The 18,097-nt window shown below is 38.0% G+C and overlaps 1 protein-coding gene across 22 annotated transcripts in view; it reads left to right on the top strand.

Annotated features, from left to right (window-relative positions):
- RYR2 (ryanodine receptor 2) overlaps positions 1 to 18,097 on the top strand; it is a 788,912-nt gene that overhangs the window by 753,029 nt on the left and 17,786 nt on the right. For 20 of the 22 annotated variants that reach the window (XM_063790296.1, XM_063790294.1, XM_063790292.1 and 17 more), the window contains 3 exons: positions 2,654 to 2,714; positions 8,014 to 8,160; positions 10,764 to 10,898. In XM_063790296.1, coding sequence (XP_063646366.1) covers positions 2,654 to 2,714; positions 8,014 to 8,160; positions 10,764 to 10,898 — 343 coding nt within the window. Of the gene's footprint in view, positions 1 to 2,653; positions 2,715 to 8,013; positions 8,161 to 10,763; positions 10,899 to 16,856; positions 17,337 to 18,097 lie in introns of those variants that run through there. The other 2 variants (XM_063790313.1, XM_063790312.1) reach the window with 1 other exon arrangement.

The raw sequence follows: 18,097 nt of genomic DNA, 5'->3' as shown, positions 1-18,097 counted from the left end.
AAAACAAATGTATATTTAAAGGTTGTGCCGCTGCCTGTAAAATGAAACACAGATGGGCAATCCTTAGGACCTGTGTTCCTTATGTTAGAATATCATGAAACAAGAACTAGGGTGTGAGGCTGAGCATCCCACAAACATTTTCAGATCCTTAATAAGCAATATAGAATTAAATAGTTTTACTGAGTTATGCATTTTCTGTGGTCATATTTGTGACTCTAAAAAAAGTCTGAAAAAATAGAAGGGAAGTTTAGACTGTTTTTCTACTATGAAGAAATAGTTTTAAATTGGCATAGTTTTCTACCATTATACATAGTAACTGTTTGTAAGTTTGACCCCTAGCAAAGTACCAAGAAGTTCATATGGCATTTAACACCTTGACATATGGAGAATAAAATTAGAAGAATAAAGTTCTGGTAAATAATGTACAACTAGGAAAAAGATTTACATATAATGTCTCTTTACTAAAGCATTTAGGAAGGTCAGGTTTTAAAAGATTATCCGATTTCTATATGAACGCTATCTTAATGGGAACATTCAAATACAAAATGATTTATGTATTTATTTATCAAACACATAAGGCTTGGTATGTGCACCTTTAAATAAGTGGCCAGCTCCATTCCTGGGGGTGGAATAGCTGCAAGCAGTCTGGAAGGCTGCAGGTGTCTTCATTTGTGTCCTCACTGGGGAGGAAAGGAGCTCATGTCTCAAAACATCTCCAAAACTCACCTTCCCGGTTATAGTTTACCCTTGACTGGAGCTTTGGAGTCCCCCCGCCCCACAACCAGGAAGGCCGTGTTCTGATTGGCTTAGCTCAGCCATGGCCCTCCCCCAGAGGTGGGGTCAGCCTCACCGAAACAGCATGGCTGCCACCTACGGGTGAGAAATGAGTGCGGAGAAATGAGTGCTGTGTGATAGTGATGGTATACTCTCACACTAATGTATGCTAGAGATGGAAAATAACTCATAAGAATAACTTTTAAAATAAAATAAGAAACCACCATAGGAAATTCATACATCCTGATATAAACCATTATTCTGTTTTAGATTGCTTTAATGTAAAATAATTATGCTCCCATGCAAACTACTACATTTTTTCCCCCAACTCTTCCTTTTTTCATTTAAGAAAAAAAATTCTTATATTGAAACCTGTTGTAAATATTTGTGGCACTTTTTTTAAAGGCTCCTGTGATAATAAAATTAATTATAGTTCAAAGATAACTTTATTTAAGGAAAAAAAATTGTTTTTAATCCTGGAGTAAGTTAAATGAGCCTTAACCCTTAGTGAAAAAAATCTCCTAAAAAGTCACCTTCGATTTGCAACTACTTAGCATTTATAATTTAAGATTCGCTTAATTAAAAGAAATGATTAAAGAAGTCAATAAAGACTAAAACATTAAGTCTAGAGAAACCCTTTAGAAAATAATATTGCCATTATATTGCATTATTTCATATCAATTACTTAGAGCTGGAATATTGGAAAGGCTGGCAAAGTTATAATTTCTAGCCTATAAATCAGTGGCAAGTTCTGAAAAAATGAAAATTAACACATATATTTTAATATACGTGTTTGTAATCTGCAAAGATCACAAATATTTACTTTAGTATTTATCCATTCAACATATATGTATTTAGACATTCAGTGTGTGAGCTGGGGAGTTCACAGACAAGTGAGAGAGGCATATAACCACCTACATGCATATACCAGCACCCACAACTGTAAGACAATGTGGAAAATAATAATAAAAGGAATTGTCTACAAAATGCTATGAGAACTGAGGGGAAGGGCTAAATTCCTGCCTGGATGTAAAAGGAAACAGAGAAGGTGAATTTTCTGGAAATGAAGTAAAAACAATTTAAAAGCTCTTTCATTTATAAAATAAGGTAGTTGTAAAATAAATGTGTATATTTATGCTAGCTTTTATTATTTGAATCAAAAGTTATTCTGTTGGAATGCAATTGCAAATGCATATGAAAGTTAGTGAGGAAATGTTTGAGGTGTACATATGTTGGCCAATTTAGTAGTTTCAAGGAATAAATATTATATGTAGCTGGGCACAATGGTGCATGCATGTAATCCCAGCACTTCGGGAGGCCAAAGCGGACAGATCCCCTGAGATCAGGAGTTCAAGACCAGCCTGGCCAACATGATGAAACCCCATCTCTACAAAAAAAAAAAAAAAAAAAATTCGCCGGGAGCGGTAACACATGCCTGTAATCCCAGCTACTCGGGAGGCTGAGGCATGAGAATCGCTTGAACCTGGGAGGCAGAGATTGCAGTGAGCCAAGATTGCACCATTGCATTCTAGTCTGGGTGAATGAGTGCAACTCTGTCTCAAAAAAAAAAAAAAATGTTAATACTGAATGTAGGAAAGGGAAAGGTGAAAAAGAAAGGACTATTTTTAAATAACATAAGACGAAGGTGATGGTGTTTTGTTTTCCAAGATCCTCTAAGAACACATCATGAAACTCTAGGATACAGTGTCAGAGTTGGCTCTCAGCTCCTCCCTCGGCATCTGGGATAGAACTAGTTTCCCGAGAAGGTGTCCAAGTCTTGTCCCATTGAACGTGAAGGCTGTCAGGCTCTCGCAAGCCTATGAAACTTTGGTTAATGTGCATAACTACACATTGTTTTTTTTTTTTTTTGTCATTGCAGACTGAACTCCATTGATGTGAAGTATCAGATGTGGAAACTAGGAGTCGTTTTCACTGACAATGTAAGCCTACTTCATTATCACAAAAGAAAATGCACTCTGATTAGATAAGTCTGTGGGAGTTCTGCAGATGGAAGGCTGGTTATTTAGAAAATGTTTCAAATACCAATTCATTTCATACAGACCAGATCTGGAGAGAGACCCACAGAATGATATGATTAATGAGCCCATCTCTCATTCCATTTCTTTCAATAGCTGAAATATTAAAATGAAAATATATGAAAAACTGAGATGCAGATTTGTGAGTACGTTCATTAAGGTTTTAATTGGACAATGGCATACTTCAGTTTTATAGATGTTAAAAAGAAACTCCTAAATAATTTTAAAAGAACATTAATTGTGCTAAATTTAGGTTTTCCCCAAATTAAGTACATTAACTTATGGAGTTTTATTTTATTTTATTTTTATTCTCCTTTTACCAAAGAGCCTTTGGAGACTAAATATAGGGCCCTAATATATATCCAAATAAAATAGAAAAAAATTACCTATTACTAAAAACCACCAGGTGTCTCAAGATTTCACTCTTTAATTTCAGCACTGACTTTTATAGTTCAATTAGTTCCATTCTCCTATTTAGAAGCCTTTGATAGCCCCCAAATTCTCCTGCCTCTATCCTTACCCCTTCCCTCATCCAACCAGGGGCCCAGAACTCTCGGTGTCTTAGGAACATTCTCTAAGAGTTCAAAATCAGGTCTTCCAAGTATCTTTCAGAACCATAAACTATTAATACACTATCTTACAACTAATTTCTCATCCAAATGGGAGCAACTCCGCTGAATAACAAGAGGGCAACCTCAACTTTGGCCCTAGTTGGCATTTTCCACTGAAGTGGCCAGTCCATCTTAAGTTCTGCCTGCTAAGCTCAATCTTCCATGCCACAGTATTTGCATAGCCCACTTTTGCCCAGATGCAGCTTCTGCCCAGATGCAGCTTATCCATAATATTCATCTTGCTTTGTAGTTTTTTTGTCCTCTTGATAACTTGGGCATAGATAGATCCAGGACGGAGTCTTTCCTCAGACAGCGTTCTGCTACCTTAGTAGGCTTTTATCCACCTGCAGTTTCATGGCTTCTGTTTGGCCAATCACCTCTCAACGTGCATTCATTCTTCACTATTACTGTGTCTCTCTGAAACATAGCCATGGTTACCAGACGAAATTCAGAATTCCTAGTTAAATGTAAATTTTAGATAAGCAGAAAATAATATTTAGCATAAGTATGTCCCAAATTACTTCATGGGATATACCTAAACTAAAAATCATTTATTCTTTCTCTCTCATTCAAATTTTACTGTGCAGCAAGCACATGTGTAGACCACACATGCACCTTTGGCCCAGCTTGTCACTTAGGTCGTTACTCATCTTATGCCCATAAATTTTCCTTTTCCTCAGTCTTTGCATTTTTCTTTTTTTTTTTTTTTTGAAACAGAGTCTTGCACTGTCGCCCAGGCTGGAGTGCAGTGGCACGCTCTCCGCTCACTGCAAGCTCCGCCTCCTGGGTTCACACCATTCTGCCTCAGCCTCCTGAGTAGTTGGGACTACAGGTGCCCGCCACCATGCCCGGCTAATTTTTTGTACTTTTAGTAGAGACGGGGTTTCACCATGTTAGCCAGGATGGTCTCGATCTCCCGACCTCGTGAACCGACCGCCTTGGCCTCCCAAAGTACTGGGATTACAAGCGTGAGCCACCGCGCCCAGTCTTGCATTTCTTAATGCCTCATTAGATCAGCTCCATCTGAATGTCCCATGGCAAATTTTCATCTTCCTTCTCCTCTGCTCCTCCCCACCAAATCCAGTCTTCGGTCTACAATTTTCTCTTTTAGTATTTTTGTTCTTCTTACTACCTAAGCTTAAATTATTCATATGGACTCCTCCTCTTCTTTCTCCCTCCAATGCATGTATTTGATTATTTGCTGAATCTTGGTCCTGTTTGTGTCCTCTGTAATTCTCCCTTCTATCTTTACCACTTTTGCTGCTTTTTTGGATCTGGTAACCTCACCCTGGGGTTTGTCCAGTAGTCTTCTAATTTAATGGCTGTGCCACTTACAATGTTTTTAGACAATAGCTTAACTAGAGCAAGCTCACTTCCTCATATATAAATTGGGGCTAAACGTGCCTATTCATCAGAGATCTTGCTAAAATAAAAAAGAGACCATGTGTGCAAATATATTGAACATTGACCAGCACTTAGTAGGTGCTAAAGAAATTTTCCTAAAATGCCATTTTTCACAAACCGTTATCCTTCTCATGGTACTGCAGTGGCACTCAAGTTCCTGTGGGGTACACAAATGTCCTTTAACTTGCCCTCAAGCCTCTCCAACACTGCCACACTTTTCCAACTTGGTCTTGCAAAAAGGAACCCACCACTCAAACCAAATTTTCCTTCCCAAGCAAACTCTGTTTAGTCTTACCTCAGTGTGCTTTTTAAAAATGCTGTTTTCCACATGAAAAAATGCTCATCATCACTGGCCATCAGAGAAATGCAAATCAAAACCACTATGAGATATCATCTCACACCAGTTAGAATGGCAATCATTAAAAAGTCAGGAAACAACAGGTGCTGGAGAGGATGTGGAGAAATAGGAACACTTTTACACTGTTGGTGGGACTGTAAACTAGTTCAACCATTGTGGAAGTCAGTGTGGCGATTCCTCAGGGATCTAGAACTAGAAATACCATTTGACCCAGCCATCCCATTACTGGGTATATACCCAAATGACTATAAATCATGCTGCTATAAAGACACATGCACACGTATGTTTATTGCGGCATTATTCACAATAGCAAAGACTTGGAACCAACCCAAATGTCCAACAATGATAGACTGGATTAAGAAAATGTGGCACATATACACCATGGAATACTATGCAGCCATAAAAAATGATGAGTTCATATCCTTTGTAGGGACATGGATGAAATTGGAAACCATCATTCTCAGTAAACTATCACAAGAACAAAAAACCAAACACCGCATATTCTCACTCATAGGTGGGAATTGAACAATGAGATCACATGGACACAGGAAGGGGAATATCACACTCTGGGGACTGTGGTGGGGAGGGGGGAGGGGGGAGGGATAGCATTGGGAGATATACCTAATGCTAGATGACGAGTTAGTGGGTGCAGCACACCAGCATGGCACATGTATACATATGTAACTAACCTGCACAATGTGCACATGTACCCTAAAACTTACTTAAAGTATAATTAAAAAAAAAGAAAAAAAGAAACACTTTCTGGAAAAATAAATAAATAAATAAAAATGCTGTTTTCTGCCACTTGACCTCTAGCTTCAGTTCCACATGGTCCTTGAAATCCCTTTACTAGCTCAGCCCCCTCTTTTTATTCTCTGTGAAAGATTAAGATATCTTACAGTCAAAATGAAGGTGTCCGCCGTTTCCCCAAATGGGTAGTTTCTGACTCCACTAGCAAAACATTCCTTATGGAGCAGAGACTGTAGTCCCATAAGTAAGAGCAGCCACCGTATTTTTATTCTGCATTAGTCCTGGCCCTCCCCCGAAAGTGTATTCATTTTCCAGCCTATGTGAATAATCAACATTGATTATAACCCAGGAGACTTCTACAACAGTACCAATAGTATTATTAGGTGTATTACAGCTTTCAGTGACATCACATGGTATTTGGGTTTCTCCTAGACTTACTGTGGCTCACGTAAAGTGAGATGCTTGGTTAATAAAACACTTCATATAATTTCATAACTAGTAGGTCTCAGCAAACACTGATTTAGTGAGTGAATAAATGAAAAGCAAAGAAGGGAAGAAAAGGAGGCAGAGAAAGCGACTGGTTCTTTTGTTGGCTGTAGAGCAAGGGTTCTTCTCTACTGGGGAACAGTTTTCTCTGCTAATGATGTTTGGCAATATCTGGAGACATTTTTGGTTGTCATGACTTGGGGGAGAGGTGGGGTCGGTGCTATTGGCATCTAGTTGATGCTGCATCTAGTTGATGCTGCATCTAGTTGATGCTGCATCTAGTTGATGCTGCATCTAGTTGATGCTGCATCTAGTTGATGCTGCATCTAGTTGATGCTGCATCTAGTTGATGCTGCATCTAGTTGATGCTGCATCTAGTTGATGCTGCATCTAGTTGATGCTGCATCTAGTTGATGCTGCATCTAGTTGATGCTGCATCTAGTTGATGCTGCATCTAGTTGATGCTGCTTGCCATCCTACCATGCACAGAACAGCACCCATAATAAAGGATTATCTGAACCAAAATATCAATAGCGCTGGGTTGAGAAAGCCTGCTGCAGAGTAGGAAGTCAATAAATGTTTCTCTGTCGGAGGATAAATAACAACGACAGTTCCTAAAACACTTTAAAACTGTTTTAAAGGAGAACAAATTAAGTAAAAATAAAATACTTAATTTTCAGAACAAATTAAGTAAAAATAAAACACACAAAGAACAAACTGATACAGCTAACTAGAATTGTGAAAATGTATAGTGAGCCAGGCGCAGTGGCTCACGCCTGTAATCCCAGCACTTTGGGAGGCCGAGGCGGGTGGATCACGAGGTTAGGAGATCAAGACCATCCTGGTTAACACGGTGAAACCCCGTCTCTACTAAAAATACAAAAAAATTAGCCGGGCGTGGTGGCGGACGCTTGTAGTCCCAGCTACTCGGGAGGCTGAGGCAGGAGAATGGCATGAACCTGGGAGGCAGAGCTTGCAGTGAGCTGAGATTGTGCCACTGCACTTCAGCCCGGGCGGCAGAGCTAGACTCTGTCTCAAAAAAAAAAAAAAAAAAAAAAAAAAAGTATAGTGTACGAAGATGAAGTAAATGGAGTAATTATAACAGAGTGAAATCAGAATTGCTTTTTAATTTTATTTTTTTAATTGACATATTCATGGGGTACCTAGTGATATTTTGATAAATATAATGTAATCAGATCAGGGTAATTAGTATATGCATTATCTTTAACATTTATCACTTCTTTGTGTTGGGAACATTTAATATCCTCCTTCTAGCTATTTGAAACTATATATTATTGTGACCTGCCGTCATCCTACAGCGGTATAGAACCCCAGAACTTATTTTTTCTATCTAGCTATAACTTTGTATCTTTTAACAAATCTCTCCCTATTCCTACCTCTCCTTTTTCTCCCCAATCTCTAGTGTCCTCTCTCCTACTTTTTACTTCCATGAGATTAACTTTTTAAGATTCCACATGTGAGTGAGAACATGTAGAGTTTAACTTTCTGTTCATGGCTTATTTTGCTTAACCCATAACAATAGTCATGCATTCTGTTTTCTGACATGTTCTTTCCCCCCGTTTTGTCTTAATAGTCCTTCCTCTACCTAGCCTGGTATATGACTATGTCTGTTCTTGGACACTATAACAACTTTTTTTTTGCCGCTCACCTTCTCGACATTGCTATGGGATTCAAGACATTAAGAACCATCTTGTCCTCAGTAACTCACAATGGCAAACAGGTAAACAGTTTATCTTTTTCCCCCTTGCAGAAAATAAAAAAGCAACAAATAAAGCAAAGAAAAATAAAACTACCCCTCAAATGACAATGTACAGTTTCAAAGATTTTTTTGAAGGGAGGGTCTGCACCTGTTCTAAACTGCAGGGATTAGTAGTTTGAGGGTCTCCTAGGCCTATACTCAAGCCTTGGCTTGACTTTGGATAAATTAATTGAAAATAATAAAAGTACATACCTTACCAGATTTTTGTGAAAATGAAATAAAAACAAATGTATATGCCTTAACACAGCCCCTGGCACATATCAAGCACTCAGGAACTTAGTTATTATTTTGTTCCTAGTATAGTATTTGCTCCACTTGCTATTATGGAGAACCAAAATAGGTTACAGAATCCTGACCCACTCATTGTATTAGTTGTAAAATATGAGATGCTGCATTTTAATGTAGTATTTTTAAACTGGATATTCATGTACTCTTTACTTTTAAATTGAGCAAAAAGGATAATGTTTCATATTTGACAAGGTCATGCTGACTCGGAAGAAAACTGGTCTAGGTCCAGAAAATGCACTTACGTTCTAATGGAACCTGTTTTTAATGTTAAAACTTTCCATTATCATGAAGCATATTGCAGAAGTATGCATTGATTCATTCATTTGCTATTTTTCAAGTGTCCACTGGGTGGTAACATATTCTGTTAGTTATTTGGATTAACAGAATCCTTCATTTCCAGAGTCTTGTAGCCCAGCACATTTTAAAATAATTGCCTCTCTAAAAGCTTTGAACTGGGTCCACAGTTAAGTCCACATTATCATTAGTTTTCTAAATTTCAGCATGATTCTTACATATGTCACTTTAGGTTCTGAGTATGACTATGATGTGCACGGCAAGTCATGGGTCTAGTGACAAAAAGTCTATAATCTGTCAGTTAATAAGATGTGTTTGAGCTCCCAGTGTATGTAGTAAAGAACTGGAGATACCAAATGTATGTGTGTTTCTACATAAAAGGTCCGGCACTACTTTCAATTTCTGAGCTTTGTGGGATTTCTTTTTGAGGTATCAAATTTTCTTTGTTTGTTTGTTTTTAAGACAGAGTCTTGCTCTGTCACCCAGGCTGGAGTGCAGTGGCGCGATCTCGGCTCACTGCAACCTCCGCCTCCTAGGTTCAAGTGATTCTCCTGCCTCAGCCTCCTGCATAGCTGGGATTATAGGCGCGTGCCACCATGCCTGGCTAATTTTTGTATTTTTAGTAGAGATGGGGTTTCACCATGTTGGCCAGGCTGGTCTTGAACTTCTGACCTCAGGTGATCTGCCTGCCTCGGCCTCCCAAAGTGCTGGGATTACAGGCATGAGCCACCCCACCTGGCCTCAAATTTTCATTTGTAGAAATATGTAGAGTTTTATAGTCCTAACAGGTGAAACATGCAGAAATTCACAGTAGCCTTGTACTTCATTTATAGAAATGAATGAAACCCTCTGTTAAGGTAACATGTTTTCTCCAGATAATTATAAAGTGATTTTGTAAAGACTTAATCAGCATAAGCAGTTGCAGTCAAGACCATAAAGATGTGCTGTAATCAGAGAAAGTACACATAAAGATAAAGCATGTTAGTGTGGTCGAATTTCTGTGATGAAACCAGAAATACATTTTCACCAACTTGGTGAAAAGCCACATTTTTAGCATATACATATTCTATCAAAAATACTCTACAATTCTATCATACACTTATAGCTATCCAAAAATTAAAGTATAATTTGGAATTAAAAACAGATTACATAGAGCTGAAAGACCTTTCAAACAGAGACATTTAATTATATAGATTGAGAAAAATAGCCTTCAAAATAGTGTTGGTTACTAGCTGTGGTATTTTTCACTTTGGTCATTGTTTACAAAGCAAGATTTCTCAGTTTTAAAAAATATTTATATTATACATTATTACTAGTTGTGTGTCCCCAGATTTCAGGGGCAATACAAATTTCTATTTAGTTTAGGATATGATTGAAAATTTAAAAATAATTTACAGTCATAACAAAAACGAAATGCATTTTATTAGGAATGTAATTTATAGAAAATAGCCCTCATAAAATGAAGAAAGGGCCAGGCACGGTGGCTCACGCCTGTAATCCCAGCACTTTGAGAGGCCGAGGCGGGCAGATCGCCTGAGGTCGGGAGTTCGAGACCAGCCTGACGAACATGGAGAAACCCAATCTCTACTAAAAATACAATATTAGCTGGGTGTGGTGGCTCATGCCTATAATCCCCACTACTCGGGAGGCTGAGGCAGGAGAATCGCTTGAACCCGGGAGGCAGAGGTTGCAGTGAGCTCAGATTGTGCCACTGCACTCCAGCCTGGCGACAGAAACTCTGTCTCAAAAAAAAAAAACAAAATAATAAAATAAAATAAAGTCTGACAACTTGATAAAGAGAATATGAAAATAAATGTCTGCATGAGGGGGCTAAGAAAGGTGAGAAATAAGTTATGGATCCCATTAGCTTCTAGTAAACACGGCTGTGTTCTCACTAGAGCACTCGCCACCCATGTAGATGTCACGTGTCAATTGTATGTCCTACATTTCTAATACCTGGTACTTGTCACATTGTTTTCCAGCTCGTATTAACCGTTGGCTTATTAGCTGTTGTTGTATACCTATACACTGTGGTGGCATTCAATTTTTTCCGAAAATTCTACAATAAAAGTGAAGATGGTGATACGCCAGATATGAAATGTGACGATATGCTAACAGTAAGTTCATAACCTTTGATCTCACATAAACAAAAATGTCTCCTGCTTCTGCAGTCTAAGTAATTGTGTATTTATTCTCTAACAGTACAAAATAGAAAATAGTCTAAACAAATAAAAAGTTGCATGGCTGTTTAAAGAGTCAGCAGTTTTCAATTTTAGCAGAACATAAAGGAGCATTTCTGTCAATTTTCCATATGTGCTGCGTAGCCTAATAATTAGAATTGCTGAGTAATGTACTTAGAACTCGAAGAAGTAATGTCATCGCTTAAGCCTGTTGTTCACATATCCCAGGACAACAGGTAAAACTATTTCCCAGAGAACATTTGGAAGCCTTAGTTTTTTGTTCACCTTAATGACTTTAACTGAAATTACTAAATTTCAAAAACATATCTCTTCCTAGAACTACTGGTTTTTGCTTTTATATTGAGTATCTTGGCTTAAATGTCTTTTTTGGTCTTGGTTTTAAAAAATCAACAGCTGTTAAAGCTTTCATATTGCTTTATATCACTGTTCTACAACCTGTCTCTCTAATATTGGCAGCTGAGAGGTAATCATACATGAGATCTTAGATCAGGAAGGGGAACATGAGACAAAATATATATCACTAGCTGGAAAGAGATGTATCCTTCAGTAAGCTCCTCACGAAAATATCTACATCATTTGTGTTGGGGATGTAGGTATAGAGGCTGATATAATGATACATAAATTACCCTAGAAAAAATAGCCCAAAAGATTGATGAGAATGACCAGTATTACAAAGACTAACAATTAAGATAATTTTATACTAAAGAATGACAACTCAGTGGGACAGAGTAGTTCAGAAACAGATGCAAATACTCATGGAAATTAAAAGATGATAAAGATGTTTTGAAGTAATGAAATGAAAAATAATTTAATAAATGACATTAGTAATGGACAAGCTGTTTGGGGGGAAATGATAAAAATGGATGCCAACCTTGCTTTTTAAATACAAATAAATTCTGAATTGAGCATATTTTAATGCAATAAGAAGGAATAATCACAAGACAGAATTTGATGCCTTAAATAATAGTAATACTCATTTTTACATGGAGAAGGGTCTGAGTATGACGTAAAACTCAGGATCTATGAAAGCATAAACACTATTTGAAAAAAGAGCAACTATAAATAAAGTCATAAAGGCAAATGGTAAACTGGGAAAGATATATTTAACACCATAACAAAGGGCCATTTTCCTTAATCTACCAAGTCCTTATCACATCAATAAGAAATAAGCCAATAGAAAAACAAGTAAGTCACATGACCAGACAATTCACGGTAAAATTAATTCAGTGGGCTTGCAGATTTGAAAAGATGCTCAGCCTCTGTCAAAGTGAAAGAAATGCAAATTAAAACAATGAAAAAAACACTTTTTACCTATCAGGTTTGCAAAGTATTCACGTTTGTTAAAACCCACAGTTGGTGAATTGATGGGAAAAATCAGCATTTTCATGACTCTGGTTGGGAATTTGAATTGACAACAATTTTAAAGAAGTTTTGTGATACCTATCAAATTTTTAAGTATATATATCCTTTGACCTATTAATTCCACTGCTAGTAATTTACCTAAAGGTTTACTCACAAACAAGCCTCTGTATGTTCAAGAACATTAGCTGCCCTCACAAGCTAGGAATAATCTAAATGATCATTAGTAGTGTCCTGATTAAGTCAGTTATGATAAATCCATAACAAGTATGCATCTGTTTGAAAATGAGAGAAATTCATGTATACAGTTATGGAGAGATATATAAATTACATTTTAATTAAATTACATTTAATTTAAAAAATCAAGATCTTGGATCAGTATGATAGGATCCTAATTGTGTGAAATTATGTATGCACAATAATTCATATTTTTTATATGCTGGAATATGCATAACATTTTTCTGGAGGGATTTATTCATAGGACACTGTGAACAAGCATTCCTACAGGGGTAGGACCATAGATCACAGGGGAAAGAAACTTGTTTGCTTTTCATTTTATAGACTTTACTCCTGTCTGAATTATTGATACTATTTCTTTTTACCGTAGGTATTTTTTTATTTTTAAAAGCCTAAGACAGTTTTTTCCCCACCATGTTATAAAAGATAATCTGCCTTCAGTTATTCCCAAAATTAGTATAACTACATGCAGTGACTGTTTCCTGGCAGGGAGGAGAGAACAGAACATACAGGTGGCTGACCTGAGGGAATTAAAGGACAGAGGTTGAGGGAAGCTCTGCTGAAACTCGATGTTACATTTTGATCCACTGCCTGTTCTTGAGCCATTTATTTATAGCCCAAATCTCTTATTTGTGTAAAGAAGTTTTTCTGTATTTAAAACTTTATCATAAATGATCGTTAATATAGAATTGCCCATCCTTCCTCTCCTTTAAACAAATATTCTTTTATTTACTAATTTAGAGAGCTTCAGACAAGATTGTCATTCTTTAGCTTTTCAATATTAGGCATTTTGTTCTCTTCCCAACTTTCTTTTTAATAAAAAAATCTTGAGAATAAATAACTCTCAAATGAATTGCAGGTTAGTTAAAAATTGGGGATACATAATGGCTTGCTGACATAAAAATATTCACTTTTCTTAGGTCAAGATTAAATTTTTGAAGGCTTGGAACTTCAAAAAGGGATGCTTTTGATGGAGAATGCAGGGGGAAAAAGCTTTCAACTCATCCGTCCACACATAGTTGACAGCAGAGCAAATCATATTGTTCATGTGGAAACCATCCGTAATTTTCAACATTTCCTGTCACGATTGCCGTTCTGAGGTGTTTCACATGTGACTTTGTGATTTCCACGTGCTAGTGACCTACTTGGAGGACACGGAGTGTCAGAGCTGAAAGGACTCTGATGTTCATGGTTGTTCATCCATAAACTTAATTCCTCAACTGGAAGAAAATGCCATCCCAGTTACAAATCCACAGTCTTGTAATGTAGATTTTTTTATTTGTCAAGTGCTTATATAGCACTTGGCTATAAATGATATTGTGCCAGGCATTGTCTCAGGAGCTTTACGAATATTAACTCAGTAGTCTCCTACCAACTTTCTGCTGCAGGTTGGCACTGCTATCATTCCCATTTTACAGATGAGGAAACTGAGCTACCAAGAGTTTGAGTAACTTGTCATAAGTCACAGTTAGGAAGAGGTGACACTCTTCAACCAGTACTCTAAGTTACACTACCTCACAGATAGTAACTTCATTCATGCTTCTGTTATTAATTTTAGTGATATTTTTATACCAGGCACTTGTTAAGGATAAGGCTTGAGTAAGTACATTCCCTGCCTTCATAGAATTTGCATGGTAAGCACCTTTCTAGAAATTCTGCTAAGCTCGTTCTTTTTTCTGGGGTCCTCCAAGAAAAGAGTGCCCCAGAAATTCCAGAAGTTTTGGAAAACCTTGTGGATCAGTATTCCTATCGCATGCAGAACATTTAATATACTATACAAAAATAAGGGATTCAACATCACTGCTCAAATATTGCAGTTGAGAAGTTGCTTTAGGTGGCTACTAGACAGGGAAATAAAAATAACTTATTAATGTCACATGATACCACAGGGTGGAAGATATTGATACGGACATAGATCAAGTGCCTTAATACTTGAGATCCATTTTAGTCATCATAAGTTGGCATGACTGAGATGTAATACTTACTTACATTTGCTAGTCTTCTTCTCCGATTAATTGCTGGACAAATAATTCATGCACCTTGCCTGGAGCCTCCTCCCTGACTGCCTTTCTATCACCCCCTGATTTGGCCCACCTGCCCACTTCTTAAAACCATCTCCTATCCTTCCTTTTGCTGCTTTTCTCACACCACAAAGCAGAGAAAAATTTATAAGTTGTTTTTTTTTTTTTAACTTACAGCAACTGTAAGAAAACTGGATTCAATGCAATAAGACTGACCCGTTACTAGTGACGACTCTCCATCAGAGTCACTAACATGCAACACTTTACCCCCTCCTCCCACACCTATTCATTCATTCCAGGCCTAGGGCTGAAGATGTGTTAAGGATCCTTCATCTCCTCTTCCATGCGCTGCCTTTAATATCAGCTGTCTTCAGAGCCTTTCTACCCTGTGACCCTGAAGGCAGGAGGGGAGTGGGAGGCCAGGAAAGGCTACAAGGCACAAGGGAGGTGCAGAAGGTAGCAGTAGCAGGTACATTGCCTGCAGTGACTTCCAGGAAATTCAATTCTATTCTAGGACAAACACCCGACAAAATTTATAAATCTCAATATCTACCAGCCTCAGGGCAGAAAGTTTACTTAGGTTATGTATTCCTAAAGGGTATGATGCTCAGAGAATTGCTAAAAATTAATAGAAAAATAGGAATGATTTCAGATAATGACATTCAGTGACCTGTATCAGGTAGTGAGAACAATATGTGACTTTAGATCTTCCTTTTGTACCACAGGGAGACCCCAGCAACATCCTGGTCTCTCCTTTTATTATGCAGTCGTCATAGTTGACCCCATTCAAGTTGTAATCATAGGATCCTTAAATGACTACATTTTGAACCTCACTCTCAGTATGCATTTCCATTGCTTTTGTTAATTTTGCTTAGGAAGACAACTGCCTTCACCTGGTTAATTTTGCCCAATTTCATGGGGGCATGAATATAGAAGACAGAGAAACCTGGTTCTGGTGAGGAAATATGGCCTGTTGATGTTCTGAACTATGGACTTAACTAGAGCCTAGATTTTCTTCAGTTTGAGGGATTTCTGTCCTCATGAGTAAGACTATTTATGACCAGCTCTGTTGTAGGTTTTTATATCTCTACACATAACAATAAACTTACTATCTTGTCTTTGACTGGGGTGAGTATATGTCTTAGATGTTTCTTCCCTGCAAGAGAAAACTCAGTTCCAAGACACAAGCCACTTTTTCATCCCTAGCTCATTCACAGTGACGTGCTGCTGCCAATCAGTCAAACCAGACAGGAGTCTGTGTGGCATTACACACGCTCATATCCCAGTGATTGTCCTTAAAAACTCCCACACGGGAATGGAGGCCACATTACCTAGATTGACATTCCAATTGTAGCATCCAAACACTTACTTTTAATTTGCTTCTTACCAGTACTTGTGCAGGGGCTTCCTTAAAAAGCCAACAAAATTTAAAATATAACTGATCACTTTTACAGTAGTGCGCTTTCAAAATACAGGCTTATTAAAACCAGCCTGCCAGCAAGAAAGCAGCACAGAATAGGAAACAAAGATTTAATTTCTTTAATTTAGTTCTCAAAAGATGATCCTTTCTTTATGACAGTCTCTTGAACATGTCCTTTCACAGGGCGATGTCTATATTCTCTCTTGAGATAAATTTTCCTCACTCATGTCACATTTTGTTCACTTCATCCTGAGTTTCTTTGTTGTTTCTGGTTGTTTCTGTGATTCTGAGAGAACATCTTAGGTTTTGCAAATAGGCAACTCGCCCTCCTGTTTTTCATAATTTACAGTAGGGGGCGCCATAGCTGCAGTGTTATAGACAAGTCACGGGGATTTTTTTTTTTTTTTTTTTTTTCCCCAGATTAGGATGTTTTGAGCCTGAGAATCTAATTAAACCAGCAGTATCCTGATAGAATTTGAACCTCCTCTACAAGAATGTAGGAGGGGAAAGTGAAAAATGATGTAAAGTCCAAGGTAGAAAGATGATTGTCACTAGATAGCCAGGGAGTCTGACTTGACATATAGGACGATGTTCATCTCAGATGGAGAGGGACCCCCTGAACCAGAGGCTGCAGGGGAAGGTGTCAAGACTTATGCACTTTGGGAAAAATAGCTTTCCAGGTGATTTAAGATGAAAAGTACACTCCTAGGGAAATAAACTTGCTTAGGTAATTGTTCTAAATTACCTCACTTAATTGTTGTCACTTACTTCACCCTACTTTCCCAACAAATAATCTGCTCCTTTTTTCTTTTTTCTTTTTTTTTTTTTTTTGCCAAGATGAAGGCCTGATAAGGATCTTCACCAGCAGCTGACCCTCAGTGTTCCCTAAAGCCAATAGAAACTATGATCAACCTCAGAATGAATCTGTTTAGGAGATGGATGAGGGAGGGAAGCCACAGACTATAACATCTTGGAAATCAACAACTTCCTCTTCTAAATTTTTGTAGGACCAGGCACCTTCCTTCCTCATTACTCAGATTGTCTGAAAGAAGCACATCTTTTTGTCTCACAGCATTACTTCTTTCCACCTCCAGCTCTCATTATCAGGTTTAGGCTGATTCTATGAAAAGAAAGGTGGATAAAAGGATTTTCAGTTGCAGCAGGATAATTTGGTAGCTGAAAGCCTGACAGCCATGTATTGGAAGTTATTCACCACATACCTCCTATTCCAGCACCACAGCCAACTACATACAGTTGTCTAAGGCTGACCAGGTAGTAAAGGATGAAGCTGGGAAAACCAGTATCAACATCCCACAGGTGAACTGTACATTTTATTCTTTTTAAATTTGGTAATTTATTAAGCCTAAATAATCAAATGCACAAGACTGTCTTTTCAGCATGACTGTTAAGTCCACTACCGATCTCTGCTGGAATCCCTTCATCACAATGCATAAAGCTGATGTAAAATGAAGGAGAGCAGTGAGGAAGGGTATTTCCAGGAAAGGTTGTTAGATGGCTGACAAGAGATCTGCAAAGAAGGAGACATTTTCTTTGGTAATTTAGCCTCATTCCTTGGTCCTGTCTTCAACATTACATGTCTAGAAACTACAAGTGAATCATTCTTTTGGGGACAGACTCACATTAACCAGTATTACATAAGCCTGATGTACGAGTCAGAATACCAACATGCTACTCATTAAAAGTTAATGCAACAAGTTGGCACATTCTCTTCCCTAGACAAACACCTCTATGGGAAGCCAAATTTTAACCCAAGACCCAAAGACTCCCAAGTGCAAGACCAAGAGTCTTGGTCAGCAGGAATCACCAAGAGGAACTGATGGATGATCAGTTCATCCATCAGTTGCTGGGCGATCTTAGCCACTAGTGCTGTCACACGCAGTTCCTCAAAGAAGCAGGGATGGAGAGCTAGGACATTCCAAGACCTGGACTGGGAACTGCACAATCCACTGTTGGCTCACTGTGGGGATTGGAATGGGGACCCAAGAGACCAGAACTTGACATGGAGGAGTACCAGTCCAGAACCAGGTATACTATCCAAACTGAGTCCCCAGAGAAAT

This window comes from Pan troglodytes, chromosome 1 (assembly GCF_028858775.2).
Source record: "Pan troglodytes isolate AG18354 chromosome 1, NHGRI_mPanTro3-v2.0_pri, whole genome shotgun sequence".
Lineage (NCBI taxonomy): Eukaryota > Metazoa > Chordata > Mammalia > Primates > Hominidae > Pan > Pan troglodytes.
The sequence above is the reverse complement of the archived record's forward strand: the minus strand, read 5'-3'. Positions and strand labels throughout refer to the sequence as shown.